A 20,816-nucleotide genomic window follows, 5' to 3' on the forward strand; every position below is an offset into this window, starting at 1 on the left:
ATAATGGAAATATGAATTAATGGAGTAACTTACGTGTACCGGTACTTCTAGTGTAGGCTTACGTAGTTAACAAAATGGGATGAGGTTAAGCAATAATAATGACACCAGAATTGGAAATAAAACGTGATCAATACATTTTATTGTAACAAACTTTTTCTACGTCTCTAGTTAAAGCAACAAATAAAAATAACAACAAAATTAATAGCTATAATTAAAAACATATCCTTTGAAGAAAAAAGTAGGCCTAAGCGATAATAATCCCACCAGAATTGAAAATAAAACGTGATCAATAAATTTCATTAAAACAAACTTAATTTTTCTACGTCTTTAGTAAAAATAACACATAAAAATAATAACAAAATTAATAGCTACAATTAAAAATATATCCTCTGAAAAAAAAAAAAGTAGACCTAACCTTTATTTCTCTGGAAATTTAGCAGCCTAAGTGGCAGAACTTTAACCGGTATCTAATGTCCTTTCGGTTAGACTGAAACATTTCATTGTGAAATTTAAGGATATAATGTATTCTAACAGTCACAAAGAACTTCAAAATTGAGAGTTTTGTTTCTGCACAGCATTCTTGTGGAAACCCAGGAACCTTTCTGAATCTTTCGGAAATCGGAAAAAGGATAACTCTGGCCTCTTTCTCTTACTGTTGCTACAATTTATAGCACTACAAACGTCTCCTCCTTGTCCCATATTATTATTTCAATTATTATATTTTAGCCATTAACATTTTCATTATAACCAATAACGAACATTTCACATGCATCAATGTGAAATACGCAACGAGCTAGCACTCGATAGAAATACGACACAGTCCAAAGTCGACCATGGACAGTCTATTGTTTTTAGTTGCTAACCGCTTGGAGCGCTTTATCACGAGATTTGCAAAAAAACACCTCAAGCTTCGCGACTGTATATAGTAGACTGTGATATCGTTGCGTTACCCCGCGGCGCTAATACCGGTTGTAATCCGCGATCACTCCTTGATTCACTCGCTCGGTTTAGATATACTGTCCGTTTCGTCTGCCATTATACGTCTTATACACCTTTTTGATTCCACCATTTCAAACTGCATGCTCCCTCCTGTCTTTTTATCCTCGTGTCGTAGCTGCAGACAAGTGAGCAGTGGCAGAACGCGCTTGTGATGCTCGCGCCATTGTGTTCGGTATTTAATATACCGGTAGCAATCAATTTGTAGACAATTGTTATCGTATTGTTTAGTATTCACGAAAGTTCCGTGAGTTATAGAAAACGGTGTTATGTAAAATGCATATATATTTGCTACAGAAGTAAGGATTATTTGTGTGATGTGTCTAATAAAGGTTGTGCATTCGCGCATGTGAAAATGGCAGCTCTTGAAAATAATCATGAAGACATGATTTGTTTTGTACAGAGTCCACAAAATACATCCAAGAATGTTGTAAGTTTTTTTTTAATACGGTACTTATTACTTGTTTGTAATCTACATTATTCACATTAATGTGTTATGTTCATGTGTAGTCTCGAATTTATCTTCGTTTAAACTGCACGCATTGTATTCTTCACCTGACATAATTAGGAACATTAAATCCACACGTTTGAGATAGGCAGGGCATGTAGCACTTGTGGGCGAATCCAGAAATGCATATAGAGTGTTAGTTGTGCGGCCAGAGGGAAGAAGACCTTTGGAGAGGTCGAGACGTAGATGGGAGGATAATATTAAATTGGATTTGTGGCAGGTAGAATATGATTGTAGAGACTGGATTAATCTTACTCAGGATAGGGTCCGATGGCGGGCTTATGTGAGGGCTGCAATGAACTTCCGGGTTCCTTAAAAGCCATAAATAATATATATTTTAAGCTGCAGGCCTAATAAATCGCATGAAAATTCGGGTACTATTGTAACATCCATCTAAGAAATATTGTGCATTAGTTACTATTTTCATTACTAACATATTTTCATTTGACGGACTGTTTTCCTCCCCCCCCCCCCATTCATTAAGTGTGAAGTAACTGACAACGATATGACAAGATAAGTGATCTGATTTTATCAGTTGTATGAAGTTGTGACAAGTTCGTCAGCCATTTCAAAGTACAGCCGAAGATGTATTTAGTGTTTGCCAAAGAAGAGCCTAATGCTCATCCCGAGAAGATAGGCTACGTAATGTACAGAGCTAGTGAAACCTTAGTTGCCGGCATTCTTACGAGCTACGAAATTCCTCTATAAGTTCAGTGCTTTTGACGGGTTGTTTCCCCTGTAGGTCTAAATCCAATGCAGGACACAAAGCCTTGGTTTTTCTTGTTAATTGTTTGCACTAAGACAGCAATACAATTCTGCTGGCACTTTACATTGTCAATCTCCGTTAAATGTGTTATCTGAACTGCATTGAGAAATACGTATTTTCAGCCATAGTTAGGTACACAGTACAACGCATTTTCCTCGTTGAAAGAAGAAGTCGTACGAGTTGTGTTGTATTGTTTATTTAATATACCCGGTAATCACACTTGTAAGCCTATCACATGCAAATATGTATGATAATTCCATATTGTTCTATATAGTGCAAAAAGAATGGAAATGTATTGTGGCTGTGATAAAAGTGTTGAAATTGCTTTATAGCGCCAAATTGGCAGTGATAAAAGTGTACAATATTCGTTACATTGGCGGATGGATGCTCTACCTTGACCTGAGGGGACTATAGTGAATGAGGTGTCATCCAAATACAGCGCCTTCAACTGAAGATGCAACCTAGATACCGGCAGGCGGGCAGTATTCTCGAATGGTAACACTCTGCTGCGTTGTGCGGTAATTGAACTGCTAAGGGATCTGGCGTGCATTCTTTCTACCTGTATTTAATGTTAGTTTATTTTCTATAAATTTAATTTAATGATGTTTATTTCCTTACCTTAAGTCATAAGATGTTCAAAATGACTTTCACAAGCTTCAATACAACGCTCACACCTTCCAAGTAGATGCTGAAATACGCGATCCAATTCCTGCCTTGAAATGCTGGAGATCACGGCCCGAATATTTTCTTGAAGTTTCTCTAATGTATGAGGATTGTTCACATAGACTTTATTAGAGATGGGTAAAAAAAAAAGCTGGAACAGTTTTTTTGATAAGTTATAACCTGTTCTACTGCTCCAGTGATCACTTCAACGTTCCACATGGTTCCAAGAGATAAACAGTTCAATTTCTAAACAGTTTTCCTCTTCTTTGCTGTCGGCAAAGGCCACGTGTAGTGCTACCATTGACCTCCAATTAAAAGTAGATATTATAATATTAATGTTCCACACAGCCTTCGTGCAACAGTAGCCTATGTAGGATCACGCAATTTAATTGTACGAATCAAATTCCCAAATAAATCTGCTATTAATTATTAGCTGTCCATTGATGGAAAATATGTTCATGGTGCCCTAATATAACGTTAATTATTAATATTCCGCGAAAAATATCATCTGCTAATATCGTTATTAAACTCTCCTAGGGTTATATGCGTTATTTTTATTAAAATCTATTTATTTTGAATTGTAGTTATTTACTGTACCCTTAACAGTAACCTACGAAAACTGTCTTTCGTTGTCATAATACACTGAACAGCTGATTTAAAGACGATTCAAGCGCTTTGAAACATGTTCCCGAAGCAGATGAGAGATTGGAACAGTTGGCACTGATGTTGTAAACATATTCTTATGAAACTGTAATTTTGGAACAGTTTCGTTCATGAAACAGTTACAGTCGAAACTGTTTCTTAAGAAGAACAGTTTATCCCATCTCTACACTTTATGTTTTAACATACCTCATAGATAAAAGTCACATGGATTAAGATCCGGGGAACGCAGGGGCCAATTAACGATCACTTGATTACTAAACACATGCATTAATCCTTATATAGATTGCTCGGCTGTATGGGCTATTGGATTTCTTGCATAAGTCATCCATAACTTTTTTCATCGTTCTTTTGTTCAAAAAATTGAGACAATATGTCTGATGTAACGATGATAATCTACTGTGTCATAATAGAAGATTGGCCCTATTATTCTCCTGGAAGAGATCGCTCACCACACACCAACCTTAACATGCAGAGGTGCTTCATGAAGCACATGGGGATTGTTTTCATTCCAGTAGCGATTATTCTGTGAATTTCATATTCACTGAAATGCAACCATGCTTCATTGGTAAAGAACAACAGTTCGGGATTGATTATGCCATTATGTGTGGAATTTAAAAACCAGTTACAGAAATTGATTTTAACATTATGATCAGGAATGTTCAGTTTGTGAGCTTTTCTAATTTTATAAGGCTTTAAATGTAACCCATGGCTTTGTAGGCCGATCCTACAGACAAACCTGCCTGTACAGCTACATGTGAGATAGATTTTTTCTGACTCGCCTCTAAGAGTGCTCTGATACCATCAAGCTTCTTTTCCTCTGTTAGTACAATGTGTCTCTTGTTTTTCTTCCTCGCTAAAACTGAATCAGTGGTACAGAATTTCCTGAATAGTCTCGAAATTGTGGCCTTATTTGGGACGGTTACATCAGGGAATTGACGAAATTTACGACGACAACTTTTGTAGGATTTCTTCTTCGCATATGTCAAAAGTAAAAACACCCTCTCTTCAGTGGTAAACACCATGATAAATTTAAACCTAAACAGAGCACAGTTCACCAAACATGTTAATGTTAAATGAAAACTAAAACTGACCAAACACGTACACATCTTACAGAAGACAAACTAATACTAATTTCTTGCTGGGTTGCACAACACTGCTGGGTTTTCCCGCTTGAGATACCAGCCTGTCCACCCACCCGCCTGCCTGCCGCCACACAACACTGCTTGGTTTTCCCACTATTGAGAATGGCCTATCACCTGCCTGCCTGCCGTGACCAGGGTTGCGTCTTAAGTTGAAGGCTCTCTAGGTACTGCTTACTAGATCAATTAAATTATGAATATACTGATGTTTTTAGAAACGAATATTCTGAACACAGTACATCTTCATTATTTTCATCAAAATATTAAGGGATTGAAACAAAATATTGTTGAATTGATCACTTCTTTAATACTGTATCTCATAATCCTAAACCTCGGATATTATGAATTTCATGTTGAAGATATACCGATAAGCTGTCACAATTTGACTATAATTATATGTATTTTACCGCCTTTGCTTATCATACAAAATGAATGAGTTAATTAGTCATATTTTCCTCATTAACGTTTTCGGTACGTAACTTGTACCATCTTCAGATGTTTGTATATTATTTTAATTGTAAACCAAGCCTGTGGGTGCATGTATCTGGACTGAAATGGTCAGTGTTTTTGTGTATGCTGTGCGGTGTCGGTGAAGTGTTGTCATGATTACACAAATGATCACCTTAACTCTTAAGGTGATCATTTGTGTAATCATGACAACACTTCACCGACACCGCACAGCATACACAAAAACACTGACCATTTCAGTCCAGATACATGCACCCACAGGCTTGGTTTACAATTAAAATAATATACAAACATCTGAAGATGGTACAAGTTACATACCGAAAACGTTAATGAGGAAAATATGACTAATTAACTCATTCATTTTGTATGATAAGCAAAGGCGGTAAAATACATATAATTATAGTCAAACTCGGATATTATGATTGTATAACTGAATATCATATGGATCAACAAGAAATATTATTTTAGGCACACATGGATATTTATTTAAGTTCTCATTTCTGTGTCTTCCAAAAAGGAGATGCTTGTATTTTTATCAAAGAGGATCTACAGTGCATTTGTAGCTCGGCGGACCATTCCGCAGCGGCCTTGGACTGGGTGCCTGCTGCCAGAGTAGTGCTGTAGCTATCGCTGACGCGCCCGTCGAGTTGGATCTGTCGTGAGGGAAAGACGTCTGTGCGCGTGTTGTGAGTAAAATTGTGTTGTCTCGTGGTGATAAAGTGTCTATTAATAATGGTTGAGTACACTTTAGAACAACATTTTTCTCTATGATGTGTATGTGAAATACTCTTCTGCAAGAAGGTGTCGAAGAGAATTTGAACATGGTTCGAATTCCTAGCACGTCAACTATTCATGACCTTATCAGTAAAGTCAGACATACAGGATCTTTTTTGAACAAGAAACTTGTCCAACAACGCTGTGTACTGACAGAAGAGAAGCTTGATGAAGTAAGGGCTCGGTTAGAGCACTCACGCCGCAAGTCACTGCGACGTTTAGCGCAAAAGGTTAACATTTCCAAGACCTCAGCTTTTGTGGCAATGAAACTTCTGAAATTTAAGCCGTACAGGGTAACTGTAGTTCATGCTTTACAACCACAAGATCCTGTAAGTAGGGTTAATTATTGCAATTGCTTTGTGCAGTCTGTTCATAATGGCGATGTGGACCCACTTTTAACATTCTTCACTGATGAAGTGTAGTTTCATCCTCACGGTCATGTTTCTACTCAGAACAATAGATAATGGGCTACCGAAAATCTCCATATTATCCATGAAGTTCCTCACTACGCTGCAAAGGTTGGGGTTTGGTGTGCAGTGAGTGCGAGTAGAATTATTGGTCCCATATTTTTCGACACAACAGTTGATTCACACGTTTATGTAACTTCAATTTTAAATAATTTTTTTTTTCTGCAACTAACAAGAAATGAACAATTGAGTGGCTGGTTTCAGCAGGATTCAGCTACAGCGCACACCGCTGCGAATTCTATGCATGAATTGCGAAGTGTGTTTGGTGACAGAATAATTATCGAGAATTGTGGTCACCTCGTTTCCCTGATCTATCTCTGTGCGATTTTTATTTATGGGGAATGTTAAAGAATAAAGTGTATGCATCAAATCCACACACGTTACAAGAATTGAAGCACAACATCACGAGAGAAATACAGGCAATCAGTCAACATGAACATTTGCGAGTGAACCAGAATTGTTTTCGGAGATATAGGGAATGTGTTCGAGTTGTTGTTGTTGTTGTTGTTGTTGTTGTTCATCACTTTCAACATCTGTTGTGATGCAAGTAAGCCTAATGTTAGTAGAGTAGTTAGTGTTCCGTACCCATGACTTGCCGGTCGTTTACGTGTAACTCTGGTGGCAGGCGCGCCAATCTTCACCCAGTCCAAGGCTGCAGTGGAACAGTCCGACCAAGCTACGAACACACTGTATTATTTAGTAAAATTGATATATCTAATTTCTGTGTTGAACAAAGTTTTGAAATATGTGAAATATAAGTTGGTTGTGAGATATCAAATTTAATTATCTTGTGTGTTTATAGGGCGCCAATGGGAGATTTTAAGCCATTTATAACTTAGATTCATTACTGAAAAGACTTTACAAACCCTATACCGAATTTGTAATCTGTGGTGACATAGACCTAAACATAGATTATCTATCAAAAAATGTATGTAAAAGCAAACTAAACTCACTTCTTGAAACTTATAATCTTAGTCACACAGTAAGTTTCCCAACCAGAATACAAGCTGGAAGTAGTACAGCCATTGATAATCTATTTATAGATAAAAGTAGATTGAATTTCTATTCAACAGAACTTTAATCAATGGCCTGTCTGTCTGACCATGATGTACAAATTCTAAGTGTTTTTCGATGTGAGTGAAAAATTCCAAAGTGCCAAAAAAAAAATATATATATAAATGCTGAATCTCTTCATCATTTAAATGTATGTCTACAAAATGAATCTTGGGAAAATGTATATAGTATCGGTAGGCCTACCATTGATATTAATAGTAAATTTAATGCATTTTTCACTACATTTAGGAATTATTGCAATGAATATTTTCCAGTCAAGGTGATAAAAAAATTTAAAAATATTGTAACTTACATTAGTTCTATTTTCAGTACTAACATATTTTCATTTTACGGACTGTTTTCTTCTCCCCCTCCCCCCTTTCCGTAAATGTGAAATAACTGACAACAATATGACTACATAAGTGTTTTCATTTTATCAGTTGTATAAAGTTAGTTGTGACAAGTTCGTCAGCCATTTCAAAGTACACCCGAAGATGTATTTAGTGTTTGAGCATTGTTTAGCCTTTGCCAAAGAAGAGCCTAATGCACATCCCGAAAAGATAGGCTACATAATGTATGGTATAGAGCTAGTAAAACCAGCATATAGGGAATTAAGTATGGACACTTCGCATCAATACCTTTGATGTAGCATGACTGATTTCAATGACCTTCAAACCAGCTTGAGCGTGAGATTCTGCTTTTTCCCTAGAGTTGGCGCTGACATCACACCAGCTAGCAGTCGACACAGCGGAAATATAACATATACAATTAATACATCTAGGTACATGGGCTGATGAAATAATAAATCCGTCATTATCTGTAATGTCTAGACTCTAGAGTCCTTTTATAATGAGAGTTAAGACGTCCCCATCAACAATTAAAATATGTAATGATTTGATAGCGCTAAAAATGGAAAAACAAAACTCATATGAGAAGTAAAACCGTACGCCTACATATTGTATACAAATATTAAAGGAATTTGATACATAAATTTATAAAATAGGCTATATTGTATTATTTTATAACAAACATATATGCATATAAAACATAAAAATTATTATTACAGCTAGTTTATCACTGAAAAATAAGGAAAAGCTGTTAACTTGAATTTATTGGAAGTAAAACCATTACTGGATTATGCAACAAGGTAGGCGATGTTTGGATCCTATGTTTGAACTCTCATATTCAATTCACTGCCTGCTGAATCGCATCCTATGGCTGCTTGCGAACGAACGACCTTCTTCATTTGAAGTATTGTTATTGTTTCGACTTCATATAAGCCTTGACAATTCTTTTTTCAGAATATTATATTGGTGTCATTCATCATGAACAGCAACTCAGATATAAGTTACTGCTGTACTATTTTACATTAAAATATGTTTTGGAGTACTGTGTTTGTGATACATTGCTGGATTATAATTTCCAAGGTTTGAAATATATTTATTTTCATTATCCTTAGCAGTATGGTAAAATTTTTTTGAAGCTATTCTTATGTATTCAGATATAGTTGATATTTCAAAGTCATCATGCATTTGAATTTGTGTTGTATAAAAATCATATCCCCCGATAATTCGTAATGCCTTATTTTGAACAACCTGCAAATGGTGCATAATAGTTCGGGGAGCAAACCCCCATACAGGAGCTGCATATGACATTTGGCTGATTATGTACACTTTGTATAATGTTATTTTACATTTGAAGGATAAATTTACACTTAATAGAAGTGGCATAAGTTGTTTCAGACGATTTAGTGCTGTATACGTATTTCTAAATATATGATCGTTCCAATTTAGACGTGGGTGAAGTAGAATGCCCAAATATTTAGTTTTCTGTACATATGCTATTCTAAATTTATGGAGCATTAGCACTGGTCGACATTTAGTAAAGGTAATATTTGATTTCATGTTGTTTATTTTAATCTTCCAGGTTTTTGCCCACTTATCTATTAACTGAAGATGTTGCTGTACAGCTTTATATGCAGATAATATGTTTATTTTTTGACTGAAGATGACAGTGTCATTAGCATACATTGCCAATTGCGTGGCATTATGATGAGGAATATCTGATGTATATAAATTATAGAGTGTGGGAGCCATCACTGAACCTTGAGGAACACCTGCTGAAATATGTTTAATTGGAGAGTATGCCTTACGTACTCTGACTCTGAATTTACGTTTAGAGAGGAAAGAAGAAATTATGGATATGAGATTATCCAGAATTTGTAGAAGGATGAGCTTTGCTATGAGGCCATTGTGCCAGACTGTATCATATGCTTTCTCAATGTCTAAAAATGCAGCAATTGTACTATATCGGTAGTGAAAACCTCTGGTGATATATTCTGTTATTCATGTCAGTTGATGTAGGCCTACTGTAGACCTGTTCGGTGTAAATCCAAATTGTTCATCAGGGATAATGTGTCGAGATAAGATGTGTTCAGAGAATCTGTTAAGTATAATTTTTTTCATATATTTCCCCCATGGTATTTAGTAGGCTAATCGGTCGATGATTGGTAACAAGTCATGGTGATTTTCCATGCTTAGGAAAAGTAATAATAATTGTTTCTTTCCATATTTGTGGGAAATATAGAAATTGTAGAGCAATATTTATACACTGCCTGCCCAATCAATGCTTATGTGCGAGTAAATGGTAGGTGGCAGGTAGTGACTTCGCATATACTGATAATGTTAATAACGGTGGGCACTGCCTGCCATCTAGCAGCAAAATAACTTTGATTGAGCAGGCAGTTTACACAGCTACAGGATGCAATCCAGCAGGCAGTGATTCAATTATTATCGAGGAACTCTTGTGTGTGCTCTATTACACTAATCTCTAGCACTTGAAAGTGGAACTAAACATGACGGAGCGCATGAACACAGAAAAAAAGAACAGGAGAATTTGATCAGTGTCCATTCTATGTAGGCTAATCCCTATTTGCTGGTGAAACCTTAATTGCCGGCATTCTTACGAGCTACGATAGAGTTGGCCATGACAACATGCTTCTCAGTCCTTAATGTGCCTCTACATTATATGTTTTCAAGAAGTATTGCCTTTTATTTGTCTTCATTTATGTTCATGTTATAAGAAATAGTGAACTGTGTTTGTGTTCATGTCAGTGTTGTGTTCTCTCAAATATTTATTGACATCTGGTCATTTTATTCATTCGTGTGTGTTTAATGATTTTCGTTAGCAATGCTTTTCCTATCTTCCTACATTGAATAGGAAGTTAATCTTTTGAATTTATATATTGGAACACATTCATTTAAAATAATGATATAATTGTGAACTGTGATTATGGAAGTGTTAGTGAACTGAACTATTAAGTAGGTTAATGATTTATTGACATTTTCTTTATGCAAGTGTTTATTGATTTTCGTTAACAACACATGCTATATGTTTAAGTTTTATTTAATCTGATTCATATCTACGTTCATGAATGCCAGTGAATCCATTAATTAAATGCCTGCTCTGCAATAATCCTAGAACCTCGAAGAATTTAGTTTAATTTTACGTGCAGAGTGTAAATGCTGGTTTCATGGTAGCTGTGTCTATTTATGCAATGATGAAGTAAAAGTCCTTTGTGAGTCTAACTCCCCCTGGCTCTGTCCATCTTGTTCATCAAAAGGTGGAACCCATAATATCTCAGCCCCTAATTATGTCGAATTAGTCTCATGCCCAATTTACGCTGGCATTGGTATTAAATCTTACAACAGCTTGAAAGGACTGTGAATATACTGGGCTAGGGCTCATCCCAATGAACCTCCTGACGATCTTCTATTACATTCAGAAAATACTTTTCTATTGAGTTTTTTCATCAAAAGGTTGCTAATTGTAAACTTAATACAAGAGTTTTAAGAAGAATTCCTAAAGGAACTAGAAGTTCTGTAGCCGAAATATTGACTCAACTCATTAAGAAATGTATTTACGAAAATAGTGAATATTGGCAAGAGCTTCGGCTTTTTGCATTAGAGTTGGGTCGATTCGTGAACGAATCGTTCATTCGAATGACTAATAATAAAGAATCGTAACGAATCGTTCAAAAGAATAGTAAGGAATCGGCATGGTATCGTAACCCACGATTCTATTAGTTGTTTGATGTAACCTGTCAACGGACATTTCCGAACCGTGTCGAATGCTCCCGAGCGAGAGTAAAATCAAAATATGTACTGCATTTGTTAAGTATGGAAAATAATGAACACAAACCTGAAATTTGCATAGTTAAATAGAGATGTAATGCAAAAAATGTACTTCATAATAAGGTTCAGTTGATAAATTATAATTTAGAGACATTATCTTGGGTAATTTTGTAGACTAATGGAGGTCATACTGAATGGTTCCAGCCAATGAGAAAGAGACAATCCAATGTCTCGCCTCTTATGCCATCTATGCGAGAGATGTAGAACGTTTTTGTTCTATGCGGAAAGGAAAGTGTCTTGCAACGATTCAAAAGAATAGTTGGAATCGCAGAGTGGGAAGAATCGTGAACTCGTTGACGATTCAAAAGAATAGTTGGAATCGCAGACTGAGAAGAATCGTGAACGAATCGTTAGAATCGATTCGTAATGTGTGATTGAATCGTTGGAATCGACTTCTGAAAAAGAATCGTGTTGCCCAACTCTATTTTGCATATATCGCCCTTCGGATACCTGTTCAATCAAATAAGAAATCTGACAAATCTTTAGTGTCTAAAATCAAAGAGAACATTAATGATTTTACACTGGAAGTTTCTCCATGTAAGAATAAGTCTAAACTTTCTAGGTCATGCATTGTTGAAGCTGAAGTGGCAGATTGAGATATGAAGGGAGCTGTTCAAATTCTGTCTTCTGATTCACGAGCTATACAAGAGACTTTAGTACAAAAACACTCTTCACCATCATGGATCTTGGCATTTCCAGATCCGGTGAATATAGGTTAAATGGGTCCGTCTCATATTCACCTAATTTAATTGCTTATCGGTCTATACCACCTTTTCAAAATGAAAATTTCCAGATCCTCCTACCACTGATGAAGTGTGTTTGTCAGTATGGTTTTGCAAGGAATAAAAAATTTTCCTGTAAGTTTATCAATATAATTCATTATTTTTACAATCGTTCTTCAAAATTCTGTTCAGGAAGGAAAAACAACACTTTTGGACATTTTTTTCTCTCACAAAATTGCGAATTACACGTATTTCACAATCCCCTAAGACTATAAATATAAAATAAATCCGAAGTGCGACAGCCCATTGAGGATTAGGGTCAAGCAGTCGACAGCAGTGGTAAATGTGAAGTCCGTCATCCTTATTATGTATTTCATTTCTCCTTACTTGTCGGCCACTGCCTACTGGATCGCATTATCTTCATAGTGTGTTCTCCTACAGACAGGTCACAACTGTATACTCCACAGACTTAAGAATCTCTCAATATAGCCTAGATTCTAACTCATGTATTTTCGTCTTACATTCCATACATATTCCTGCAGAAATGGTAATGACGATGATGACAGCTACTGGTGCTACCAAAATCCTGGAGCCAGGGTACTCCGCTTATATACCTTGCATATACGAATCTGTAGACATGTTAGGTTTGGTTAGTTTAGGCAGGACGAATAGAAGAAATAGTGTATGCACGATGTGAGTTTACAAGGATTCACCGCAACGCGGCGCTAGTACCGCTATGAGCCTGACTCTGAAGGAGTTCATAGTACTTGTAACGCCCTTTTTAAAAGCAAATTTCTTCCATTTAATCCGACTATTCATAACTTAAGAAATACCTTTAGAGTCCCTTATTTATAACAAATAGTCTTCTATCCGGTAATGCTATTATGAATGTTCGTAACCTAAAATACAATAGGATCTGAAACGTTGTGAAAGCAATTATAAGTTCAACATTTAAATAATTTTTTCGTAACAAGTTGCGAATTCAGGGAAGAAAATACCTACAAAATGTTAGTAAATAAAGAATTGAAGATATTTTACGTGCCTATAAATGAATTAAATTACTCACCATGATTAGTTGCCTTCTACCTTTGAGAGTTTGCGAGATGACTTGACGGATTTTCTTTGTCCTGAAGAAAAATCGGCACTTTAAGTAGTGGTATTAGTGGTAGACTAATTTATGAATAATATCCATGATGTGTTCTCTGCAACAACCTGCTCCCAAAGACTCGATCGAAAGAGTGTCAATGGTGTCAAGATAGAAGATGGCATCCCACATTGCACTTGCTGGGCTAATCTTTTCATTAATTTTCAATTCTGTTGAATAAGTAAGTCATATACAGCTTTTGAGGGACGGGTTAAAAAACTGACGTTCCTACCTGATCGGTAGTCTTTCATTTTGGGTGAGAGCTGCACAATGTTTAGACCTATTACATTCCTGTCGAAGGGCACAGAGAGTACACTTAGAGGAATGATTTACTACATAACCGGCCACATGATACACTAAACATTTGTCAAACAACGCAGCAGGATTGGTATTCACACTATTTCTACTCTTTTCCGATCTACAACCCGGAACAAAACAGTACGGCATTTTTGTAATTATTTTGTAAACCACCACACAATATTCTTTTGTCACTGGTTAATTCAAAGCACAACAAATTGAAGACATCTACATAACCCTCAATAACAAAGCATATTAGCAATCCCTAGCAACTTTCATCATTAAACGCGCTAGAAATATATTTTCGAGGTATCCGACTTCAGACATCAATAGATCCTAGCGACCAAAACGCCACTAGTTGTCATGTCCGCCACCAACAATGGGAAAGCATAGACGTGCGTACACTATTTCTTCTATTCGTCCTGGTTTAGGCCTTTGTAATGCCTTGATTAACTGCGTCTCCACAAAAAAATGCCTTTTAAATTCAACGATTTTCACTTTCGAAATCACCAGAATTATACCATATGCACTAGTTGCTCCAATGAATTTAAATTCAGGAAAATTCTCCCAGACTTTGCGAGATTGTGTCTCACATTTGCCTGTTTTCCCATTATCTCATTAATGTTACTGTATTACTGCCTGACCAAATGGTTATGTCGCATCTCAGTTTCCCCCAACCGTTTCTGCTTGCTCCTCTGTGAAGGGTAGTGACTGAGCTGTTAGGCTTTTTGCTGAAAATATTTGCTGTTTAAAATAATTTAAAGAAAAGGGTTCCATTAAATAATGTGATTTCCACCATTTCAACGATTCTGCGACATAACCACTCGGTCGAACAGTAGCAATTAGCACTTGCAGATAACAACAGACCAAATTACCTAGTAAGGGATTTGAATAGTACTACCATAATAAAAATAAATAAAAGAAACGAACCGCGAACGGTAATAACGTATTTTTTAATAAATGAGAGCATTATGGAATTTATGTTGTGAAATTCATCCTTTTATAAATACATTCCGTTACTCATAGAAACTTTCTGCTTAAACATAATATTTCGTCAGGAACATTAAATGGCAGCATCCTCTCCAAATGGACTCATTATAAAACACATTATCCAGCAGGCAGTGCATGAAGCAAGGAGAAATGAAATACATGGTAAGAACAACAGACTAGAACCCTCTACCATTGCCCAGCTGGCAGGTGGTCTCATGTCCTTTGCACATACGAACGAACATCCAACCAGAACGGAGGTATTGTGTGGGTAGCACAATAATCCCCCAGCCATTGTAGCTGGTTGTAACTGGATTTCGTTACATATTGTAGCTCCCCAAATGCATCTTGATGTTGGGTGTGCATTGGTCCCATACTCTAGACGAAATTTCATGAGAAAATACCTCCCCATGAAGACTCGAACTGCGTGCATTCCATGACATGAGTCCTAAGCATGATGCCTTAGACTGTGATGCTACAGCGCGGGACGTAAATAAGATTACCTGTGATAAATTATTTGTCATTGAAACTAAATCGTTAATACAGTGAGTCCCAGTGAACATTCGGTACTCACTCTCTACACAGTAGCTACTGGAAGTGTCTTACTTAATTCACATTATATCATTCAGAGTCTGCTTCATTAAACCTATTCACTAAATATAATAGGGTATTCTTTTCTTTTTTTTTTACAAGGAACTGAGTGACCAGGAAATTGTTCTGCCACATTATTTCATTTCTATATGTACGTTTTCAAAATATGTACATGTTCACACTCTGAATATGTAAACACAAAACACAAAACAACGTAATAAACTGCACTTATTCTTTGGTGAGTTGCTGCTTGCCTTTTCTGCTGGTTGCTAAAGACAGGCTACAGACTGGCACAGCTAATTTCAGAGGACTGGGATTTACCAACATGCAGCTTTCATATGGTGATTTCTTTTTCTCTCATTTCCTGTCTCTTAACATGTACACAAAAAGAGCTGATGCCTGAAGAATATTATTAATACCAGTCAGGAGTGGTGAAATTAGCTTAGCATTAGGGAATTCACCAGTCATGCAGATAAGGTCAACGAACTCGTGAGAATAGTGGAATAGACATCGTCGATCCAAATTCCTGGATAGACGACAGATGCTTCGGAAGAGACGGAATCCACCTAAATTGGAGGGGGGCTGCAGACATGGGCTCCCTCTTCACGCGGGTAGTCACTACAACATGGAGCGGCGGGATCGTGGACCCATCAGCGGGCAGTGGGACCGAAGGACCATCAGCGGTTGGCGGGGGTGAGAGTCTACCAGCGGTCGGAGGGGTCGAGGGACTAACAGCGGGCTGTGCGGTCAAAGACCTATCAGCGGGCGGCGGAGATCAGCAGTGACGGCCAGGTACCACGGGGATTCCGAATGTTCAAGTAAGGACAGGCCTATTAAGACTACTGCAGGTAAATTGCCGAAGTATTAGAAATAAACTTATTCCGTTTTGGAACTTGGTCGATGTTTATAATCCAGATGTAATAATTGGGATAGAATCATGGCTTAGGGAAGACATAAATGACTCGGAAATTTTTAGGTCGGATTATAGAGTCTTCAGAAAGGATAGAAGTGAAAAGGGAGGGGGAGTTTTCTTTGTACTAAGATAGAAATAAGTAGCAATCTTCTGTGGATACATGAGGAAGTTGAAATATTGAATGTTCAGATAAGAAATGGGCGGGAAACCTTAGATGTAATAGCATGTTACAGACCACCCAGTGAATTATACAATTTAACTTTGCACAAACTAAATGAATATCCTAATACAGTATCAGAAGACCGTAACGTAGTAATTGCTGGGGATGTAAACCTCCCGAAAATTAACTGGAACGGGATTTCAGGTACGAATTCAGATGCACAGACTCTTGTTAATGAATTGATCTGGCGTAAAGATTTCACACAGGTAGTAAATGGTCCGACGCGTGACAATGCCCTCTTAGATGTTTACCTAGTAAGACCTGTCTCTCTCTTTGTCAACTCTGAAAGTCTTCATAAAATAAGTGATCACAATAGCGTCTTATTAGAAATCTTCTGGGAAAACACAGTAAATCCGAGGTCAAGTCCACTGTCTGTCTGGAACTTCAAAACCGATGTCCATGAATTACAAATGTTTCTACGACAAAAGCATGATGACTTTCTAAGGACTGAAGGAAATATGGAAAATGTATGGCATAAATTTAAGAGCATAATTTTCGAGGCATTAGTAAAATGTGTACCTTCTAAAATAATTAAGAAAAATCCGGACCCTGAATAATATACTAATTATATTCGCTACTTAAAGAAAAAGACAAGGCGCACATTTAGTAAACGTAAACGAAGCCATGAGCATTGGGAAAAATATGTCGAATTAATTAAGAAACTTGAGTGTGAAAAAAGGATAGCTCAGGAAAATTTTCTAAAAACCATGTTAAAAGAAGATGAAAGTAACAATTGGAGACAGTTTTATAATTATGTACGCAGGAGAAAAGGAAAAAATGAAGGAGTAGTGCTTTTACGAAATCAAAACGGAGAAAGTATAACTGATGACAAAGAAAAGGCCGACTTATTAAATTCCTATTTCATTTCGGTTTTCAATAATAATAATAATAATAATAATAATCCCACTGATAGGAGTGGTTGTGTCACAGACCGTGAATGTGAACCAAATTCGACATTCAAAATAACTTCCAAAGGGGTTAGAGAGAGACTAACGAAATTAAAAAGTTGGAAATCTAGAGGACCAGATAGTATTGCTACAGAGATTCTTAAATTAGGTTCCGAGGCCACAATTCCATACTTAATGCGTATATTTCATGTTTCCATAAACAATGCAGCTATTCCATGTGACTGGAAATCAGCTATAATGGTACCCATACATAAAGGTGGAAATAAATTAGATGTCGGGAACTACAGACCGATTAGCCTTACATCTGTCGTATGTAAAGTCATGGAGCATTTGATATCGCATTATATTCGTCATGTTCTAAATGCGAAAGACTGGTTTTACAACCGCCAGCATGGTTTTAGGGAAGGCTTCTCATATGATAGTCAAATTACGTCGCTGGTTCAGGATCTAGCTGAAGAGGTAGATAGAAGCGGAAGAATCGATGCAGTTGTGATTGATTTTTCGAAAGCATTTGATTTGGTGCCACATGACATATTAATAGATAAGTTAAGTAGGCTAGGAATAGATAAAAGAGTGGTGCTATGGATCCAAGAATTCTTAAAAGGTAGAACCCAGAGAGTTAGAGTAGGTCATGAAATATCGGAAATTGGAAATATAAGTTCAGGGGTGCCACAGGGCAGCGTTCTGGGTCCATTACTCTTTATAATATACGTAAATGACCTATGCCAGAATATTACATCAAATGTGAGGCTATTTGCAGATGACTGCATTATCTATAGAAAGATTAGAAATAATTCAGATGTAGATGCTATTCAAACAGACTTGAATAAAATTTATAACTGGGCGTTAATGCATAGGATGAAAGTAAATGGTTCTAAAAGTAAATCTATAACATTTTGTAAAACCCGAGAGGAAACTAGTCTTAATTACGAATTCAGTGGTGTTGTAATTCCGCAAGAACAATGTTGTAAATACCTAGGAGTGTATTTAAACTCCAAACTTTCTTGGGGAGAGCATTTTGATAATGTTACTGGTAAAGCATGGAGGGCACTTCACTTTATTATGAGAATCTTGAGAAAGGCTAGCCCCAAATCGAGGGAAATAGCATATCTAACGTTAGTGCGACCGTTAATGGAATATGGAACTACATGTTGGGATCCCTATAGAATATATCAGATAAACTCCTTAGAAAGAATCCAGTATAGGGCAGCTAAATTTGTTAAAGGTAAAAGAGAAGATGGGAACGATACGATAAAAGAACTTAAATGGGAAACTTTGGAAAACAGACATAGGAAAACTAGAATAACATCATTGTATAGAGCACATCTAGGTCAGAAAGCATGGGTAGACATAACGGCTCGGTTAGAAAAGCCAACGTACTATGGTAGGAACGATCATGATTTTAAAATCAAATGTAGGAAACAGAAAACGGATGTAGGTAAATTCTCATTTTTAGATAGAACTATAAATGATTGGAATGACCTACCTGCAGCGGTCTTTGAGGGCTGTCCTTCCTTAAGGAGATTCAAGAATAATTTAAAAGTGTATAAAGTGCAAATTAAAATTAAGGCGACATTTAACATTTAATTTTTTAAGGTGACATGTATTTATTTAGCCTGACGAGTTACTTCCTTGGTTTGAATTGTAAATAATTTAAAAATAGCGTGTAAGTGGGTCTTAGACTAGAAATGTTTAGTTTAAATGTAGTGCAGTATGTACAGTATGCATAAGGGTGTAATTATTTGACTTATTTGAACTGTTGTATCAGTGAAGCGAGGTGAGTCAGTGAAGTTATGGTTTTACAGTGCAGTGAATAGTTCTGTTCAGTAATAATTTATAGCGTCAATGAAATGTGTTCTATAGTGTCAGTGAAATGTGTGCTAAAGTGTCAGTGAAATGCGTCATAGTGCCACTACAGTGAGTGAGATGAGAATAAAGTGAAAGACTATTGAAACTTATGTAGGGACTATACATAATAATGTAGGTTGTAATGTAAAATTAGGTATTTTATTTATGTTTTATTATTATTGTGTTAAATTATATTGTGTATTCTTATTGTATTGTGTATAAAATTGTAGGCCTATTGTGTATTGTAAATATTGCTTATCATTTCTTTATTGTATATACCACTGCCACCTGGTGCATGCCCACTTGCAGTGTAAATAAATACATACATTTACTGGTTACTTATAAAGCAGGGATGTCCAATTTTGAAAACTTAACAAATGTATTAGGCCAGTGGCGTAACTTTTTATAGCTGGGTCCCCCAGCAAAAATAATCTGAGCCCCCTTTCCTTACTGCCATTTTTTTTCATATTATAATTTTATTTTTTTACATCCAATTTGAATAAAACATTTTTATTTAGCATAGCAAAATACTCCATTTTTAAACAAAATTAAGTGAACAGAACTGATTAAAATTTAAATGATATAACTACTATTAAAATTGCAAGTTTCTTGTTTATTTAGTTAATTAGTTAGGATACAATTAATTATGATACATAATCACTCGTTTAAAGTTTGTGTGACTGCAACCTGTGTATATTTTTGTGTGACTTTACTTTGTTTTCTTCTTATTTCTGTTATTGTATTTGTATTTCTGGTGGTGTGGAAGAGAAGACCTGATGGCCTTAACTACACCAGAATAAATAAATAAATATGCATGTTACTATTTTACTAAGGCCATAATTACACAAAATAGGCCTACCTAAGATAAATTTAACGTGAAGCTTAGTTCAACAAGCACTTTTTTCTTCTGGCTTTTTGAGAAGCAAATGACTCAATCAAATCATGTAGATCAAGTCTTTGGGCCTTTTCACATTCAATACTTAATACACTGAGAGCACTAAGTCTTTCTTGAGTCATGGTACTGAAACAGGTAGTATGTGTTTGACTACTTGATCGAAATACTGAGTCTAATTTTGTCAATTTCGAAACATATTTTTGAAGTTTTTTCCTTTTGCGTTTTTCTGCACCACTTAAATGTTCATAAATTACTTTTAAAAGGTTTCATTGTCACATAACACGAGAAAAATGATTAATTAAATCTAACAAGCAGATGTGTTGCCATACAAAGCTTCTTTGTTTCAATGTGTGTTTACTATTTATATGTTGCGACTACGGCTGGCAACCTGATGACATGAAAATACACCACGAGAAACAATTCTCCATCCACAAAAATCATTCTCACATTTTCAACTTTGGCATCGCTGCAGCATGGTTGTGGGTGAGTCTACTGAGGCAATTGACAGGGTGTATAGTGCGAAGTATTGCCAGTTGGATCATTGTATGCACTTCCTCGGGTTCAGTGATGGTGGTTGTTACCATAGATTTCCATATGCCAG

The 20,816-nt window shown here is 36.3% G+C and overlaps 1 protein-coding gene across 5 annotated transcripts in view; it reads left to right on the plus strand.

Annotated features, from left to right (window-relative positions):
• The first annotated feature begins 342 nt into the window (after window positions 1–342).
• The window catches only part of LOC138713417 (uncharacterized), a 71,559-nt gene continuing 51,085 nt past the window's right edge, over window positions 343–20,816 (plus strand). The window contains exon 1 of one of the 5 annotated variants that reach the window (XM_069845507.1): window positions 343–1,426. In XM_069845507.1, the coding sequence (XP_069701608.1) occupies window positions 1,352–1,426 (75 nt within the window). In that variant the 5' untranslated portion in view covers window positions 343–1,351. Of the gene's footprint in view, window positions 1,427–2,088; window positions 2,481–20,816 lie in introns of those variants that run through there. The other 4 variants (XM_069845502.1, XM_069845504.1, XM_069845505.1 and 1 more) reach the window with 4 other exon arrangements.

The sequence above is a fragment of the Periplaneta americana genome, chromosome 14 (assembly GCF_040183065.1).
Source record: "Periplaneta americana isolate PAMFEO1 chromosome 14, P.americana_PAMFEO1_priV1, whole genome shotgun sequence".
Classification (NCBI taxonomy): Eukaryota; Metazoa; Arthropoda; class Insecta; order Blattodea; family Blattidae; genus Periplaneta; species Periplaneta americana.